This window comes from Carcharhinus amblyrhynchos, chromosome 10 (genome assembly GCF_965287045.1).
Source record: "Carcharhinus amblyrhynchos chromosome 10, sCarAmb.v2.hapA, whole genome shotgun sequence".
Lineage (NCBI taxonomy): Eukaryota > Metazoa > Chordata > Chondrichthyes > Carcharhiniformes > Carcharhinidae > Carcharhinus > Carcharhinus amblyrhynchos.
This window is the reverse complement of record NC_137333.1, coordinates 90,247,461-90,262,286: the sequence shown is the minus strand read 5'-3', so window position 1 is coordinate 90,262,286 and position 14,826 is coordinate 90,247,461. Positions and strand designations below refer to the sequence as shown.

At 45.6% G+C, this 14,826-nt stretch overlaps 1 protein-coding gene across 3 annotated transcripts in view; it reads right to left on the bottom strand.

Annotated features, from left to right (window-relative positions):
* LOC145349169 (nucleoside hydrolase-like) overlaps positions 1-14,565 on the bottom strand; it is a 28,681-nt gene extending 14,116 nt beyond the window's left edge. Inside the window, exons 1-3 of one of the 3 annotated variants that reach the window (XM_080197591.1) lie at positions 14,536-14,565; positions 9,410-9,600; positions 3,313-3,492 (exon numbers count right to left, since the gene is read on the bottom strand). In XM_080197591.1, the coding sequence (XP_080053717.1) occupies positions 3,313-3,492; positions 9,410-9,592 (363 nt within the window). In that variant the 5' untranslated portion in view covers positions 9,593-9,600; positions 14,536-14,565. The other 2 variants (XM_080197586.1, XM_080197590.1) reach the window with 2 other exon arrangements.
* Positions 14,566-14,826: the final 261 nt, after the last annotated feature.

The following is a 14,826-nucleotide window of genomic DNA, read 5'->3' as shown; positions in this document are numbered from 1 at the left end:
CAACCACATAACTTCAAAGAGATCATCGTCTGCAGCAAACTACCCAGCCTTCAGGAGAATAGTGACCTTGACACCATACAACCCTGCCACAGCAACCTCCGTAAGACGTGCCGGATCATCAACATGGATGCCATCATCTCACGTGTGAACACCATCCACCAGGTACACGGTACATACACTTGCAACTTGGCCAATGTTGGCTACCTGATACGCTGCAGAAAAGGATGTCCCAAGGCTTGGTACATTGGGGAGACCATGCAGACGCTACAACAAGGGATGTATGAACATTGCTCGACAATCACTAGGCAAGACTGTTCTCTTCCTGTTGAGGAACACTTCAGCAGTCATGGGTATTCGGCCTCTGATCTTCAGGTAAGCATTCTCCAAGGTGGCCTCCACGGCACACAACAGCGCAGAGTCACTGAGCAGAGACTGATAGCCAAGTTCTGCACACATGAGGATGGCCTCAACCGGGATCTTGGATTCATGTCACACTATCTGTAACCCCCATAACTTGCCTGGACTTACAAAATCTCACTAACTTTCCTGTCTGGAAACAATACACATCCTTTTAACCTGTGCTTAATGCTCTTTCCACTCACATTGTCTGTACCTTTAAAACTTGATTAGCTGTAAAGACTCACATTCCAATCATTATTCATGTAAATTGAGTTTGTGTCTTTGTGCCCTGATTGCGATTAGAATTCCCACTCACCTGACGAACGAACATGTTCCGAAAGCTTGTGGCACTTGCTACAAATAAACCTGTTGGACTTTAACCTGGTGTTGTGAGACTTCTTTCTGTTTTTACCCCAGTCCAACGCCGGCATCTCCACATCAGCCAATAGGTACAGGTCATATTAACAGCCAATCCCTCAACAGCTAGATGTGAGACACTCTGGTCCTTCAGTTGTCCGGGAGGAGATGCCTGCTATGTGTGTATATGTGTGTGTATATATATATATATATATATATATATGTGTAAAAGAAATGGCAGAAGTAACAGCAAATGTGTTAGTAGTTATTTATCAAAATTTGCTGGACTCTGGGGAAGTGCCGGCAGATTGGAAAACAACTACTGTTACACCGCTGTTTAAAAAAGGTAGCAGACAAAAGGCGGGTAACTACAGGCTGGTTAGCTTAACTTCCGTAGTTGGCAAAATGCTAGAATCCATCATTAGAGAAGAAATAGCAGGACACCTAGAAAAGAACGGTTCGATCAAGCAGACGCAGCATGGATTCATGAAGGGGATGTTGCGTTTGACGAATTTACTAGATTTTTATGAAGATGTGAGTAGTGCGGTAGACAGAGGGGAACCGGTGGATGTGGTGTTTTTAGATTTCCAGAAGGCGTTCGATAAGGTGCCTCACAAAAGGTTACTGCAGAAGGTTAGGGTACATGGAGTTGGGGGTAAAGTGTTAGCATGGATTGAGGATTGGCTATTTAACGGGAAGCAGACAGTTGGAATAAATGGGTGCTTTTCTGGTTGGCAGTTGGTGACTAGTGGCGTGCCACAGGGATCGGTGCTGGGGCCTCAACTGTTTACCATATACATAGATGACCTGGAGGAGGGGGCTGAATGTAGGGTAACAAAGTTTGGTGATGACACAAAGATGAGTGGAAAAGCGAATTGCATGGAGGACGCGGAAAGTCTGCAGAAAGATTTGGATAGGCTGAGTGAGTGGGCAAGGACCTGGCAGATGGAGTATAACGTTGGCAAATGTTATGTGAGGTTATCCACTTTGGAAGAAATGATAGTAGGATGGAATATTATTTAAATGGTGAAAAGTTGCAGCATGCTACTGTGCAGAGGGACCTGGGGGTCCTTGTGCACGAATCGCAAAAACTCAGTCTGCAGGTGCAGCAGGTGATCAAGAAGGCAAATGGAATGTTGGCCTTTATCACAAAGGGGATGGAATATAAAAGGAGGGAAGTCTTGCTGCAACTGTACAAGGCACTTGTGAGGCTGCAACTGGAGTACTGTGTGCAATTTTGGTCCCCTTATTTGCGAAAGGATATATTGGCCTTGGAGGGAGTACAGAGAAGGTTCACCAGGCTGATACCAGATAAGGGGGTTAGCTTATGAGGAGAGATTGAGTAGATTGGGCCTGTACTCATTGGAGTTTAGAAGGCTGAGGGGGGATCTTATAGAGACATATAAGATAGGGTAGAGGTAGAGAGATTCTTTCCACTTAGAAAAGAAACCAGAACTAGAGGGCACAGCCTCAAAATAAAATTTAGAACACAGTTGAGGAGGAACTTCTTCTCTCAGAGGGTGGTGAATCACTGGAATTCTCTGCCCATTGAAGTGGTGGAGGCTACCTTGTTGAATATGTTTAAGTCACGGGTAGATCGATTTCTGATCGATGAGGGAATTAAGGGTTATGGGGAGCAGGCGGGTAAGTGGAACTGATCCACTTCAGATCAGCCATGATCTTATTGAATGGCGGGGCAGGCTTGAAGGACTAGACGGCCTACTCCTGCTCCTATTTCTTATGTTCTTATGTCAGCATGGGTATCTGTTTTAAAAATTACCACCCACAGGGGAAAGAGAAAGTTCAGATTCCCCCATGCTGTGACTCAATTTTGAAAAGTTTTAAAATTGCCATAACCCCAGAGTGACGGCAGGGTGGGGGAGTAGAACTGTGGTGGGGGGGGGGGGGTTACTTGAGAGAGTGAAGGGCAGAAACTTGTCAGAGCAAAAAGGGGGGAGGGGGCACGGAAGGAAATTTGTACTGTGGTGTTTCAACTGCAAAGATGCTTTTTCTTTTAGAAAGCATCCAACTTTCCACGGACTTTCTTGCAGCAATAATGAGGCCACAAAAATCTGCCCATTAGAAAACAAATAGAAAACAAAGCGCAAGGATTTAAAGGGGCAGTCCAAACTCCATGCCATGGGACTCGCAACCCCCAGAATCCCATTTTGTGTCCCTGAAGCTCAAGACATGATTCACAATTTGGGATTCCCTGACTAGTTTGTCTGTTCGGGCAGTCCAGAACACGTAGGGCATAACAAAATAACAGTTAAGCTGCACACTTAAGATACTTAAGAAAGCCTTCACAAAAAGTGCAACAAAAATCCGGAAGCTTCCCCCATAACAAATTGAGTCTAGGTAAATAAAAAACTTCAAAACTGAAATTGATAGATCTTTGCTTGATAAGGGTTACAGAACTAAGGCAGTAAGATAATGCTTATATTCATATCAGCCATGATCTAACTGAACGGCAGGATAGGTTTGATGGACAGAATGGTCGATTCCTATGTTCCACTGATTACTGAAACGTTATTTCCTGAAACTCATGCATCTTACCTGACCAGCATGTTCAGTAGCTATCCTTATCAAGGCATTCACTGCATATTCAGGTTGTAGATGTTCCAATCCTGGAGCATTAGGGTCTGGGACATCACCTAGGCCATCCTCTCCATGATAATCGCTAGCATTTAGCTGATTTCCAAGGAGAGAGGCATCTGCACCTCGGAACACTGGAATCTGCATAAGGAAAATAAATCTTTAAAGGCATTTATATGTTGCATGAAATGTAGTGGTTACAACAGACCCTGATGTTCCGGCCCAATATTGAGCTCATGGCAAGCCCCAGGAATTAAGTCATTTATATAGAACAGGTGGATGCCAATATCCTCTATTGCACTGTTTGGGTATCTACCCTGCCAGGGACCCTGCTGCTCTTTAGGATGTGTGGAGGGAACTGACCATTGAAGAAGTAAAATAAGCTTTCTCCGCTGCATATTCCCAAAGGCAATCATTTGCTTAACAATTGACTGGCAGCAGTAAATACCTTAAATTCTTCATCACAAAGGCATTGGCCACAGGAAGGATGGAACTATTTCTAATAGGGGATATCTTCCCACCACTTCCGCACCTTGGTGAAGTCAGGCAGGAAGTTGAAGAGCACAAGAAACAATTACTCCATCCATCAGAATTTTGACCATTAGGATCTGCTTCCACATCAGATTCTAACTTGCCACTGCCCAAAGGCCTGTCTGACCCACAGACCCATAATCTCCACCAAGGGTAGGGCAAGGAAGCAGGTCCAAAATCCACCCCAGCTAAAACTGGGAAAGAATCCAATCTGATCCAAATTGAGTGACCAACCAATTGAACCAACCAGCTTCCCAAAGTGTCCATGTTCCTGCAGGGACTTGCACTTTTACTTTCTAGCCGTGAACAATGAATCGCACTAGCAGAGGTTCCAATTTTCTTTCCATCGCACGGATGACTTGGAATCTTTCCATCTCTTATCACCTGCCATTGGCATATGTTGGAATGACAAAGAAAGTAAGTGCTCAACTTGTTTGGCCATGTTAATGAATATGCCCTCCATGGCCATCAAGCCCTGGAGTGGAACTTGAACCCAGAGATTCTGGCTCAGCAGCAGGGTCAATATCTTCTATATACAAAATAATTCACACAAAATTCAAGTACATAATTTAATCACAATCAGAAGTTAGGACTGCATTAGATTGGACCAACGAGATGTTGTTATTTCCCCTGGTAATACAGTAAATGTGGACTGTCCTGCGAGCACTGGTAAAAGCATTTCTCTTGGCAGCTGAAAATGGGTTGTTCTGAAAGGCCCAACGAAGGCGATGCTTTTCAACAAGTAGAGCCTGTATCTTCTCATCATTGTCATCGAACCAGTCATTGCTGCTTGCGGGTAGAGATTCATAGTGCAGATGAACGGACAGCATCCCTGAAGCATTCCTAGTCGTCCTCAGCGCTGCCCGCGAGGTATAGGTCAGCAAGCTTGATTTCTAAGTCTTCAGCCAGTGCTGAAGCTATGCTGGGGTTCTTTAGCTTGGCCGCATTGATTCTTTCCATAACTTTGCTCCCGGTGGTCACCTCTTGGGTCTGATGTGGAGCTTCATTTTGGAGACAATGAGCCTGTGGTCTGTCCAGCAGTCAGCACCACACATGGCCTTGATCACTCTGACATCCTGCCTGTCTTTTCTCCTGACAATGACATAGTCGATAAGATGCCAATGCTTAGAGCGGGGGGTGCATCCAGGAGATCTTGTTACGGGTAGGCAGATGGAAGGTTGTGTTGGTGATGAGGAGGTTGTGTGCTGCACAGGTCTTCATTAAGAGTAGGCCGTTACTGTTACACTTGCCCACTCCATGCCTCCCAATGACTCCCTGTCAGATTGCAGAGTCACACCCTACTCTTGCATTGAAATTGCCAAGCAAGATCAGCTTGTCGGTACTGCTTGCAGGACAGTCCAAAATAAGCTGCGTAAAATGCAGGATGCCTGGCTGGGCACCAAGGCAGATGAAATACAGGGGTATACTGACAGCAACGACTTGAAATGGTTCTATGAAGCCCTTAACACTCTCTACGGACCTCAATCTCTCGGGAGATCCCCCCTCCTGAGTACAGATGGTACAATTCTTATTACAGAGAGGGCTCAGATCCTGCAGAAATGGGCTGAACACTTTGGAGCCATCCTCAACCGACCGTCATTTATTAACGATGAGGCAATAGACAGGATCCCCTAAGCTGATATCAACAGCGCCATGGATGGCCCAGCGTTAGTCGCCAAAGTCATGAAATCTGTCAGCAGCTATCCAGTGGCAAAGCCCCAGGGTCAAATGCCATACCCGCAGAGATCTACAAAGCTGCTGGTCCTGTACTTATCGAGAAGCTCACTGACTTGTTCCCATCCTTTTGGAAGCAAGGATCCATTCCTCAGGAACTTAAAGATGCTTCCATCGTACACCTCTACAAGAGGAAGGGCAATCGGCAAGTGTGCGACAACCACCGAGGAATTTCGCTGCTCTCCATCACAGGAAAAATCCTCACAAGAATCTTGCTAACACATCTGATCACTCATCTGGAGCTGGGTCTGCTTCCAGAGTCATAGTGTGGCTTCCGCAAAGGTCGCAGGGCTATTGACATGATTTTTGCTGCACGCCAACTTCAGAAGAGTCAGAAGCAGAATTGCGAGCTCTACATAACCTTTGCTGACCTTGTGAAAGCCTTCGACACTGTCAGCTGACAAGGCCTGTGGAGGATCATGTCAAAGTTCGGCGGCCCCCCCAAATTCATTCAGATAATATGCCAGTTCCATGATGGCCAGAGTACTGGATGGCGGAGAATCCTCTGAGGCATTCCCAGTCACCAATGGCGTCAAACAGGGCTGTGTGCTCATACCCACATTGTTCAGCATGATGTTTACTGCCATGCTGAATGATGCCTTTCAGGACAGTGTTGCTGGAATCAGCCTCAAGTACAGAGTGGATGGGAAGCTCTTCAACCTGAGGAGACTTCAAGTTATTACCAAAGTGAAGGAGACTGTTCTGAGAGACTTCCTGTTTGCTGATGACTGCGCCCTGTATACTGGCTCAGAACCAGAGATGCAAGTCAGTATGGACAAATTTTCCAGGGCTTGTGACAACTTTGGACTCACCATCAACATTAAAAAGACCGAAGTCATGCACCAGCCTGCTCGTCATGTACTGTACACAGATCAATCAAAGGGCAGAAACTACAGGCAGTGGACCAGTTCACTCATCTTGGCAGCACCCTCTCCCAAGCAGTGACGATTGATACAGAAATTAACCGCAGACTAGCAAAGGCAAGTTCTGTTTTCGGTAGACTGGCCCCACTGTATGGGAACGTCAAGGAATCAGTCCAGCAACAAAACTGAAGGTCTACAGTGCCATGGTACTCACTAACCTCCTGTATGCCTGTGAAACGTGGACTGTGTATCGAAGGCATGCAAGACACCTCAATAATTTCCACAAGACTTGTCTTCGCAGAATATTACGCATCAGATGGCAAGACAAAGTACCAGATACTGAAGTTCTCCCTAGAGCAAGTCTACCCTCAGTCCACACACTGCTGATGAGAGCGCAGACCTGGTGGGCAGGTCATGTTATTCGTATGCCAGATGAGCGCATACCCAAGCAGCTCCTTTTTGGGGAACTCTCTGCTGGAAGATGCTCGCATGGAGGGCAGAAGCAATGTTACAAAGACACACTCAAGGCCTCCCTGAAGTCGCCTGACATAGACACGACCACCTGGGAAATGCTGGCACAAAACCGCCCTACCTGGTGCTGCCCCATCCACAAGGGCTGTCAAGCTTACGAAGCAAGGTGCATTGCTGAAGTACAACTTAAGTGCGAGCTGCACAAGTCCAGAGCCACCAATGCAACAATGACAGTGTCTACACAAGTCTGTCCAATATGTGCCAGGACATTGTGCCCGAATTGGCCTGATCAGTCATCTTTGGACACACCGCATCCAGCCTCAAAATGACTAATGGTGTCAGGTCCTCATCGATGATGATGGACGAACAACATTACAATAAGTGTGGGAGTGCTTCAGGGATAGAAGCACTTCACCAATATCAATTTAATGTTAAGATACTGGTTGGATAAATGGGACATTGCAAGCCCAAATGACTTTCTGCTCCTCTGCCTGCCTACCACCCACATTGTGTCATCTTTCCCTGTAGGTGGAGCGCAGGTATCTGCAGCACTTTGATATTTTTAGCTACATGAGTCATTATTATGTGGGTGACTATAAACGTGGCACAGTGGTTAGCACTGCTGCCTCACAGCATCAGGGACCTGGGTTCAATTCTCCACTTGGGTCACTGTCTGTGTGGAGTCTGCACGTTCTCCCAGTGTCTGTGTGGTTTTCCTCCGGGTGCTCCTGTTTCCTCCCACAGCATAAAAAACTTGCTGGTTAGGTGCGTTGACCCAAACAGGCACAGTAGTGTGGCAACTAGAGGAATTTCACAGTAACTTCATTGCAGTGTTAATGTAAGTCTTACTTGTAACTAATAAAAAAACTTTAATGATTGCAAGATTTTCTGACGGCACACAACTGATATTCACATCCGTATACAATCACATCTTCATTCACATCTGTAGACAAGTATTGCATTTTGGAAAGACAAACCAAGGTAGAACATACAAGGTAAATGGTAGGACACTGAAGTGTGCAGTAGAACAGAGGGATCTGGGAATACAGATACATAATTCCCTAAAAGTGGAGTGACAGGTGGATAGTGTCGTAAAAAGTGCTTCTGGTACATTGGCCTTTATAAATCGAAGTATTGAGTATAAGAGTTGGAATGTTATGGTGAGGTTGTATAAGACATTGGTGAGGCCGAATTTAGAGTATTGTGTGTAGTTTTGGTCACCTAATTACAGGAAGGATATTAATAAGAGTGCAGAGAAGGTTTACAAGGATGTTGCCAGGACTTCAGAAACTGAGTTACAGAGAAAGATTGAATAGGTTAGGTCTTTATTCCCTGGAGTGTAGAAGAATGAGGGGCAATTTGATAGAGGTGTATAAAATTATAATGGGTATAGATAGAGTGAATGCAAGCAGGCTTTTTCCACTGAGGCTAGGGGAGATAAAAACTAGAGGACATGGGTTAAGGGTGAAGGGGGAAAAGTTTAAAGGAAATATAGGGGGGGCTTCTTCACACAGAGAGTGGTGGGAGTGTGGAACGAGCTGCCAGATGAAGTGGTAAATGTGGGCTCACTTTTAACATTTAAGAAAAACTTGGACAGGTACATGGATGAGAGGGGTGTGGAGGGATATGGTCCAGGTGCAGGAAAGTGGGACTAGGCAGAAAAATTGGTTCAGCACATCAGGAGGGGTCATAAGAACATAAGAACATAAGAAATAGGAGCAGGAGTAGGCCATCTAGCCCTTCGAGCCTGCCCCGCCATTCAATAAGATCATGGCTGATCTGTCGCTGCTCAGTTCCACTTTCCCGCTTTCTCCCCATAACCCTTAATCCCCTCTCTTATCAAAAACCCATCAACCCGCGTCTGTTTCTGTGCTTTAATGTTCTATGGTTCTATATCATTCCAATGTATGCCAATGAAAGGTGCAGAACAGTGGCACAGTTCTTAGCACTGCTGCCACACAGCACCAGGGACCCAGGTTCAAATCCTGGCTTCAGTTAGTGTCTGTGCGGAGACTGCACCTTCTCTCTGTGTCTGGTTGCGTTTCCTCCAGGTGCTCCTGTTTCCTCCAAAAGACGTGCCTCAGTCATGGTAAATTCTCTCTCGGTGTACTCGAACAGGCGCCGGAGGGTACTGACAAGGGGATTTTCACAGTAACTTCATTGCAGTGTTAACATAAGCCTACTGTGACACTAACAATTAAACTTAGCTTAAAACTTAAGCAGAATTTACACTTTCACTGTTCCTGCCCAAATTCAGGATTTTCTTCAAGTTGTGTGAACATTGGAGAAGTAGAATTCTAAATTAACGCAAACATACCATTTAACTTTTTGACAACTAAAGTCAATTTTGCACTATTTTATAAAGTAATTATCATTTTTACACTCGCCCAACAACTTTTCTTTGTCAAATTTCAGCATCTTGGTAGATCTGCACATGGCAGGAAACTTACATTACGTACCGTGGTCCTCTGGCAAACTTTTAACACCCGAAGTACATTCTTGCACACATTTTCAACTTTTGTGTTTCCATGAGTACAGGTTATGCCCAGGATCTCCACATTAGGAGCCGCAAGTGCCATCATCAACGCTTGAGCATCATCCACTCCGCAGTCGAGATCTAAAAGCAACAGCTTCTTTGCCATCTTGGAATCTGTAGCCCAAAAACATGGTAAGAGTAAAACAGTATCTAATGGTCTGATATTCTGTAGTTTATACTTAGGTAACACTGAATACTGGTGAATGTGTGTGGGCGGCTGCAAGAATGATAATTGGTGTAATGAATGTTTATTTGTCAGAGACTGCAAAGTCCTGGCTGTTACATGAATGCAAATATGATGTTGTAATTTCAGATTACTCATTTCTATCACTCCTGCTTAACTACAAAAAATTAGACAGGACACATTATAGCCATTGACTCCCCAAGGCCCAAGCTCTGGATCCACCTTGTTTTGTGGACTTGTACTCACAGTCAATCCCCACTTTTAGATATTATTTCTACACGGAGATTTTCTAACATGTATACTTTTCTTCCTTTTAAAATCATGACATCACTGCAAAAATGATCACTTGTGAAGCACATAAACAAGGATTTCAGCACCAAATATCTCAATGTAAACCAAATGGGTGAGATTGGGGAATGTGCCACTTCTGTCTTTTTCTGAACTTTTGCCAATTCCCATAACAATAACCTGGCATTTTCCTGGCCCAAAGTTCAGAACAGGCAGTTCCTGGCCCAAAGTGCAGCCCAAATTCTCTTCAAAACTGAAACAATTTTTTGGCATATCTGGAGTTGGCAGCCATAAAGAACCCTGGTTTACCAATTTTTCAATTGGAGCCATTTGAGCATTATACCCCTTATTTACATATTTAATGGGGTTCACACTCATTTTAGGTAGGAATGAACCCAAGAATTAGCAGTGGAACCAACAAAATGGGCATAAGCTATCCCTTTGCTATGCTTTGAACCCTCTTCACTCTCAAAAAATGTGTACTAATTTCTTCTTGAGTTCTCCCCCTGAAGGAAGGTACGTGAAGGAGTTAAAAGACAGACGAGTGGGCAGGACTAACCAGAAGTAATCACATGGTACAATGTATATGTGCTTTGGTAATTATTGGACAATATACTCACTTGGAATGTAATGAAGTAACCTAGTTGTGTCGACATTATAGGGCTGAGATAGCAGAGCACCAGTGTAACTTGCTGATTGGTGAATCAAAATATATCACAATTTATATACTGGTATAAAACTGGTAGTTTGTAGTTTTTCAGAGAACTCATACTCCATTTTGGATGGGTATGAGTTCCCTCATATGTGCCTGTATGAATAAACCGGTTTGAACAAAGAAACTCTAAGGTTGGTATTTTACCATTTTTTGTCTAAGTGCTGGGCGGACTTGAAACTGGGAGAGTTTCAGATCCATCTTTTGGCATGTTTTCAGGCCCCCCATACACGCTCTGCCTACAAAATTCTGAGCGAGTCTTTTGCTCACTGCAGAAACCTGTGGATGGGGCTTAATGCACTTGAAAGTCTGCAGAAGCAGGTAGTGTGCATGTGCAGGCCTCTGAACTGTACATGCGCATTAGCAGTAGCAGAGATTTGACAGACAAAAAAAGCTGCCAGGCCCACTAGTACAAGCAGCCTGAAGCAGCTCTGCCTCCCTGCAATTGCAAGGGCCTGCGGCCTGAGATACAGCCCCTGCAGACCCCTGTCCCCTCCTCCCCCGCCCAGACCCCCTGCTTCCCCCACCGTTATGGCCTAGCTGCCCTCCCCCAACCAATCGCTGCAAAGTGGCAGCGGGCCCCCTCTCCCTCCCTCCCCCACTGATTGCTGCAGAAGGCAGTGAGCCCCCTCTACCTCCCTTCATCCTGCCACTGATCGCCGCAGAGGGCAGTGGGCCCCCTTCACCTCCCTCTTTTCTCCCCCAGCGATTGTTATAGAGTGGCAGCAGGTCCTCTTTGCATCCCTCACAGAAACATTGGAGAAAGCAGCAGGAGGAGGCCATTTGGCCCTTCGAGCCTGCTCCGCCATTCATTACTATCATGGCTGATCATCCAACTCAATAGCCTATTCCTGCCTTCCCCCCCCCCACCCCCACCCCCACCCCACCCATAATCTTTGATCCCATTTGCCCCAAATGCTGTATCTAGCCGCCTCTTGAATACATTTGATGTCTTGGTATCAACTACTTCCTGTGGTAATGAATTCCACAGGCTCACCTCTGTCTTAAATGATCTACTTTGAATCCTCAGACTGTGACACCTGGTACTGGACTCCCCAACATCGGGAATATCCTGCCTGCACCTATCCTGTCTAGTCCTGTTAGAATTTTATAAGTCTCTATCTGAACTCCAGTGAAAACAATCATAACCTAGTCAGTCTCTCCTCATACATCAGTCCTGCTACCCCCGGAATTAGTCTGGTAAACCTTCGCAGCTCTCCCTTAACGGGGCAGCATGGTAGCAGTGGTTAGCACTGCTGCTTCACAGTTCCAGGGACCTGGGTTCAATTCCCAGCTTGGGTCACTGTCTGTGTGGAGTTTGCACATTCTCCTTGTGTCTGCACGGGTTTCCTCCGGGTGCTCTGGTTTCATCTCACAGTCCAAAGATGTACGGGTTAGGTTGATTGGCCGTGCTAAAATTGCCCTTAGTATCCTGAGATGCATAGGTTAGGGGGATTAGTGGGTAAATATGTAGGGATATAGGGGTAGGGCCTGGATGGGATTGTAGTTGGTGCAGACTGGATGGGCCAAATGGCCTCTCTGTACTGTGGGGTTTCTATGATGATGATTTCTATGAATAAGAACATCCTTCTTCAGAAGAGGAGAACAAACCTGCACACAATGCTCAACCATATAATTGCAACAACACATCCCTGCTCCTGTACTTGGAATTTCATGCAATGAAGGCCAACATATCATTTGTCTTCTTTACCACCCGCTGCACCTGCAAGCTCACCTTCAATGCCTGGTGCACAAGGGCACCCAGGTCCCGCTGCACACTCCTCTCTCCTAATTTACAGCCACTCAGGCAGTAATCTGCCTTCTTGCTTTTGCTTCCAAAGTGAATAATCTCACATTTATCCAAGTCATAGTGCATCTGCCATTGATTTGCCCACTCACCCAAACTGTCCAGATCATTTTGAAGGATCTCTGCATCCTCATCACAGTTCATCCTCCCACTTGGTATCATCTGCAAATTTGAGATGTTACATTTTGTTCCCTCATCCAAATCATTAATATATGTTGTGAATAGCTGGTGTCCCAGCACTGATCCCTGTGGCACCCCCATTAGTTACTGCTTGCCAATTTGAAAAGCACCCATTAATTCCTAACCTTTGTTTCCTCTCTACCAACCAGTTTTCTATCCATCTCAATTTACTTCCCTCAATCCCATGCACTTTAATCCTGCACGATAATCTCTTGTGTGGGACTTTCTCAAACGCTTTCTGAAAGTCCAAATATACCACATCGACTGGCTCCCCCTTGTCAACTCAAGTTACATCTTCAAAAGAATTCCAACAGATTTGTTAAGTATGATTTCCCCTTCATAAATCCTTGCTGAGTCGATCTGATCTTTCCACTGCTCTTTCAATGCTCTGCTATAAAATCCTTAATAATGGATTTGAGAATTTTCCCCACTACCGATGTTAAGCTTACTTGGCTATAATTCCATTTTCTTTCTACCACCCATTTTGAATAATGGAGTGACATTAGCTACCCTCCAATCTGCAGGGATTGTTCCAGCCACAGTAGAATCCTGGAAGATGACCACCAATGCATCCACTATTTCTAGAGCCACTTTCTTAAGTACTGTCAGATGTAGATTATCAGGCCCAGGGGATTTATTCACCTTCAATCCCATCAATTTTCCCAGCACCATTTCTCTACTAATATTGATCTTCCTCAGTTCTTCCCTCTCATTAAATTTTGCATTCTCCAACATTTCTGGCATCTGGTTTGTGTCCTCTTTTGTGAAGACAGAAACAGGGGGAGACAGGTGGGAAGAGGAGGAGATGGGGGAAGAGGGGGAGACAGGGGGAAGAGGGGAAGGCAGGGGGAGATGGGAGAAGAGGGGGAGATGGGAGAAGGGGGGAGACAGGGGGAAGGGGGCGACGGGGGAAACAAAAGACACATGATGGAGGGGAAAATACTCAACAGGTAAGGCACACCTGTGGATTTTCAAGAGAGAGAGGAAAACTAACGTTTTAGGGGCAGCAACCTTCCATCGGACCCCTCAGTAAGTGTCGGGAGAACGGAGTGAAGACTGAGGAGAGAATGAAGACTGAGGAGTTCGAGAGTGAAGACTGAAGAGAGAATGAAGACTGAGGAGTTCGAGAGTGAAGACTGAAGAGAGAATGAAGACTGAGGAGTTCGAGAGTGAAGACGGAGGAGAGAATGAAGACTGAGAAGTTAGAGAGTGAAGACTGAGGAGAGAATGAAGACTGAGAAATTAGAGAGTGAAGACTGAGGAGAGAATGAAGACTGAGAAATTAGAGAGTGAAGACTGAGGAGAGAATGAAGACTGAGAAATTAGAGAGTGAAGACTGAGGAGAGAATGAAGACTGAGGAGAGAGTGAAGACTGAGGAAGAGAGCTTGCTGCTGAGGGATAGCTTGATGTGCTGTGCGCGTGCGCGGCCGTTAACGGTCACTTGGTTCTGGACTCCAGGTAAACAACAGCTCGGCGGGACCGGAGTGAAGCCGGCTCCTCCCTCCTCGGCTTCCGATTTTACCATGTCACCATGTGCACCCTCGCTGTCCGGTTACCAATTCACCTCCCGCTGTCATCGAACATTTTCACACCCTGAAGCCCCCGGCCGTTTTTGGCGCGCAACGTCCGCAGCCCACGACACAGACCGGAGAATTGAGAGCCAGGCATCGTTTTCTTTCACCTGTCGCCCCTTTTTTTGCCTCCTTCGAGATCAAAAAGTCTACTCACGGCCTTGCTGGAGTGTTGGTCTTCGCTCTGCGCAGACATTGACACCAAATTTCCTCACAGAGGTAAGTGTCAGTATTTGCTTTACCCTCAGAAACATGGACACAACTTTCCAAAGGCACCACAATCTCTACTTTCCAATTTTTCCTCACCTGCTTAACCGGATGAGTGCGAACACAGGGCGTCGCCACGAAGTGACGCTCCAATTAAAATTAGTTGCAAATAACATTCTTGACTTCTTTGCCTCATTTTCACACAGTACTGAACATAAGCCAACCCAGTCTTGGTGCTAGATTGTGATCAAAGGAGAGGCACCAAAATGTTTTTTTCCAATTTCCCTTCCACAAAAGTGGCTTAGGAACTTGTGTGCCAATTTTTTCTCCTGTGGGATATGGCATCAATGTCTGGCTGGCATTTATTGCTCATCCCTAATTGCCCTTGGA